The sequence below is a fragment of the Peromyscus eremicus genome, chromosome 15 (assembly GCF_949786415.1).
Source record: "Peromyscus eremicus chromosome 15, PerEre_H2_v1, whole genome shotgun sequence".
NCBI lineage: Eukaryota > Metazoa > Chordata > Mammalia > Rodentia > Cricetidae > Peromyscus > Peromyscus eremicus.
The window spans coordinates 21,960,771-21,965,129 of NC_081431.1; the positions used below are offsets into that span (position 1 = coordinate 21,960,771).

The window sequence follows — 4,359 nt, forward strand, 5'->3', positions numbered from 1 at the left end:
TTGAGAAAGATTAGGAGGCATGGCCTTGCTAGAGGAGGGTTGTCCCTGGGGGTCGGTTTTGAGGTCTCAAAAGACTCATGTTGTTCCAAGCCTCCCATTATCTGTCTGTCTCGTGGTTGTACCTCAATATTCAGACTGCTAAATACTGCTCCAGGGCCAGCTGCTGGGGATGCCTTTCTGTATGCTGTGAAAGTGTGTTGCTCTTATTTGGTTGATAAATAAAATGCTGATTGGCCAGTAGCCAGGCAAGAAATATGGCGGGACAAAGAGAGAGGAGAATTCTGGGAACAGGAAGGCTGAGTCAGGAGAGACGCTGCCAGCTGCCACCATGAGAAACAAACTGTGAAAGTACCATTAAGGCACGGGCCACATGGCAACTTATAGATGAATAGAAATGGATTAATTTAAGATATTATAACTTGATAACAAGAAGCCTGTCATGGTCATAGCTTAAAAATAATATTAGCCTGTGTGTTTATTTGGGTCTGAGAGGCTGTAGAACTGGCAGGTGAGAGAGATTTGTCCTGCCCACAGGCCAGGCAGGGTACATGAAAACTATCAGCTACAGGCAGCCATGCCTGCCTACCTGATGCCATGTCCCCTACCGTGGACTCTAACCCTCTGTAACAGTAAGCCCTAAATAAATTCTTCTATAAGTTGCCTTGACCATGGTGTCCTATCACAGTAATAGAAAAATAACTAAAATACTTTTGGGAAAAGTTTTTTTAAAAAAATGAAAATAATGTGTAGTTGGGTCGTTCGAAAAGTCTTATGAAGGAGATCATTTTTGAGATTAATTTTGAAGAACATTTAGGATTTGAAGAAAAAGAAAAAGATAAAAGAGAATTTCAAGGCAATGAACAGAAGTTATAAAATCAGGAAAACTAGTCATAAGTGAAGAGCAACAATTAGAGGTGTTTGGAGAATAGGATTTTTTTAGGAGATCATAGGCAGGTTAAAGTGATACTGGAGATAGCATTGGCTCCCAAGAGGAAGGATAGGATTTAATCCAGGAGATAAAGGGATGTGTAACTCCAACTAACTCTAGTGTTCACCCATACTGTACAAGTTAGATAAGACTCCACAACCTGATATTCAACTTAGATTAGAAAAAAAATATCAGATAATAGCTATTGCCCAGAGATGAGGATTTGAAGAATAATGAGAGTAGAATTGGAGAAAGTGAATTATCTATGGTAGTTATTGTGTCATTGAAAAGGCTAATTAACCTAAGGTGAACTGAGAGGAAAGAGGGTAAATAATAAAACGATAGACAAAAAGAATGAGAATAAAAGTTCTATAGACTTTAGAGGTGAGAAAGAAAATCAAGTAAGCAGAAAGGGGAAAATTAAGTTTGCTATCTTAGAAGCCAAGTAGGCTAGAGTAGTGACTAATAGCAGTTGACTTTTAAAATAGTGGCAGAGAAAACAGGGATGAACGTTGTTGGTACTGTAAAAGAATTGTCTCCCCTCCTTAATCCCCACACCTAATGCCATGCCTGGGAATAAGTGCACAAATGTGAGTATGGTGTATTGATGAGACTGTCAGCAAAGATAGACCTTTGATGTCCAGGGGCTCAAAGACAAGAGTAAAAAAAAAAAAAAAAAAAAAACAGGAAGATGCTGACATTTCAGCAGGTGTATGTCACCAAAAACTATTAGTCATTATGAGGAATGAGAAAGCTTAGGATAAAAAAGCATTGTGAGTCATAAAATAAGGAAAGGCTGAGCAACTATAGTACAAAACTATTAAGCTGCAGGGCAAACAGAAAGTTTGTGCTTCACAACTATCTCTATCCTCTTAGTAATGCCTGGATACGTTCCTCAATATTTAATGAATCAAATACAAATTGACTTCTTAGAGTTTAACAGAAAATAGAACCCTAGAATGTCCTACACGGAAGGTCACTTTCCATAGTTAATAAGTCTGCAATTGCCCTCTTCCCATATCCCCTTCAGGCGAAGCACAGAGTCATGAGATGGAGACCTGGCTGCAGAATTGAGCAAGGCCTTCCTCAGGTGGCCAACGTAGCCTCTTGTTCCATCTTTAGGACCTTGTACTCTGCAGCTCCCCTCTTCCCAGAAATAAAATCTGGGTCACAGGGGTTAGAGCTTTAGAACTGAGTTGTGTCTAATGAATAACTTCCATTGATTTCCCAGCCCAAGGGATTCTACGTTCCTTTTCCAACAGCAGCTCTGATTGTTGGCAGAGAGAAGGGGGAACCTGGGAAATCCCTCCCATGGTGTTGCTGCTCTCCACCCCTCAACATCATCAAAGGCACATACAAAACCTGAATGCTTGGAGTCTTAAGAGTGTAGTGGGCAGCACCTTTCTGTCTCCTACTCAAGTAACTGCTGTTGCTGTCAGAGTCCTGGACTGAGAACATGGACAAGCTGCTGCTGCTGCTGCTGCTGCTGCTTGGGGTATCTGTCCTCACCAGCCTTCCTTCAGAAGCTTTTGCTCAGACAGGTAAGAAGTTTAGGCTACAATCAAGGAGAAGTTGATTCTGAGCTATTTAGTTGGGGAGAAAAGTTGATTTTCTCTGCTTCTCTGAATTTGTTGAAACCTATTATATGTCTTATTGTATCTCACAGACCTCACAGGGAAGGTATTTGTGTTCCCCAGAGAGACTGAAAGTGCTCATGTGAAGTTAATTCCACGTCTGGACAAACCTCTGGAGAATTTCACAGTGTGCTTTCGAACCTATAGTGACCTTTCCCGCCATCACAGTCTTTTTTCCTACAATACCAAGGGCAGGGACAATGAGCTACTAATTTATAAGGAAAGAGTTGGAGAATACAAACTGTACATTGGACGTTCGGGAGTCACAGTCCGTGGTATGGAAGAATCTGCTTCTCCAGTGCATTTCTGCACCAGTTGGGAGTCCTCTTCTGGCATTGCTGAATTTTGGGTCAATGGGAAACCTTGGGTGAAAAAGGGTCTGCAGAAGGGGTACATAGTGAAAGCCCAACCTAGTATTGTCCTAGGACAGGAGCAGGATACCTATGGAGGAGGGTTTGATAAGGCCCAGTCCTTTGTGGGAGAGATTACAGATTTGAACATGTGGGACTCTGTGCTGACCCCAGAAGAAATTACATTTGTGTACCAAGGTTCCCCTCATAATCCTAATATTCTGGATTGGCAGGCTCTGAACTATGAAATAAATGACTACGTAGTCATCAGGCCCTGTGTGTGGAATTAAGATCTTACAAGTAAACCTCATGAAAATGAAATGATCAATATTTCAAGAAGTCAAGTCAGCACAACTTGACACTTAATCCTGTATCTGTAGCCTTTTCCTCTTCATGAATGTCCTGTCTACTTATCTACCTAATAAAAAATATTGCCCAGTTCCACCTGCGTTTGTTTGCTGTTTGACATAATCTCAAATGCTTTCTTTTAGAGCTCCTCTTTTTGAGAACTGATGTTTCGATATCTAGAAAAATTGAATTGTAAAGTAGGGGGGATGGAAAATTAACAAGGAGGAAATGGCAACACTTATAAGCTACTGGTAATCAATTTAATAATAACTCCAAATATGTGTAAAATTGCAGTAGAAGTCCTTCCATTTGTTTTTCTAAGTACAGGTCAACAAAAAACAGTCTGATGTTGCTCAAGGAGTACAACCATAATGAGATAGGTAAGTGACGGTTGAGAACTTGACAGCAAATAATGAGACAGGAAAGCTAGAATAGGAATGAAACTGAGATCATTTTGTACAAAGGCAAACACACTTGGTATCTCAAAAACCCCAGTGGTGATACAGAACACCTGGCTTTTGAAATGCCACCCAGATGTCATCAAGGACATATTGTATGTTTGCTGAACATGCAATAAATATTGCTGACATAAATGTCTTTAAATTCCTTCCATGATCCCTGCTTCTCACAAGATATAATCTAAACCTCTGTAACCTGACCCCCACATTTCTCAGTGTACACTTTAGTTACAACCCAGCATAGCAAGAGTCACACTAGCTGTAACACTCCGAAATAGTTGCCAGATATTATTAGTGGCAGTTATTGATATGGTTATAAAAAGCATAAAACACAACACCTAGCACATTCTCTGAAGACATGGAAGACCTTCCTAAAGAAGATGGAGTTTGGGCTGCATGTGAACAAAAAGGTCTAGCTCAATGATAATGGAGCATGAAGTCCAGGAAAGTTACAGAGACAGCATCTAGAACAATAACCAAAGAGATCACTTCTGGGGTCAACTTCTCAGAATGGACAATGAAGCAGGCACTAGGCCAGAACAGGTAGGAAAGAATCTGGGGATTCATAATGGGGCAGTGAGCTCACATGAGAAGGAGCAGGTAGAGCGAAGGACAATTTGCTATTCAGATTATCAAGTTAT

The 4,359-nt window shown here is 40.7% G+C and overlaps 1 protein-coding gene across 1 annotated transcript; it reads left to right on the top strand.

Annotated features, from left to right (window-relative positions):
• The first annotated feature begins 2,384 nt into the window (after positions 1-2,384).
• On the top strand, positions 2,385-3,202 carry Apcs (amyloid P component, serum). Its single transcript, XM_059281221.1, has 2 exons — positions 2,385-2,469; positions 2,595-3,202. Exons 1-2 carry the CDS (start codon positions 2,385-2,387, stop codon positions 3,200-3,202), a joined length of 693 nt encoding a protein of 230 aa, XP_059137204.1.
• Positions 3,203-4,359: the final 1,157 nt, after the last annotated feature.

Coding starts and splice junctions, on each gene's coding strand:
- Apcs (XM_059281221.1), top strand. CDS start 2,385: ATGGACAAGCTGCTGCTGCTGCTGCTGCTGCTGCTTGGGGTATCTGTC. Junction 2,470..2,594: donor AGAAGCTTTTGCTCAGACAG/GTAAGAAGTTTA, acceptor TGTATCTCACAG/ACCTCACAGGGAAGGTATTT.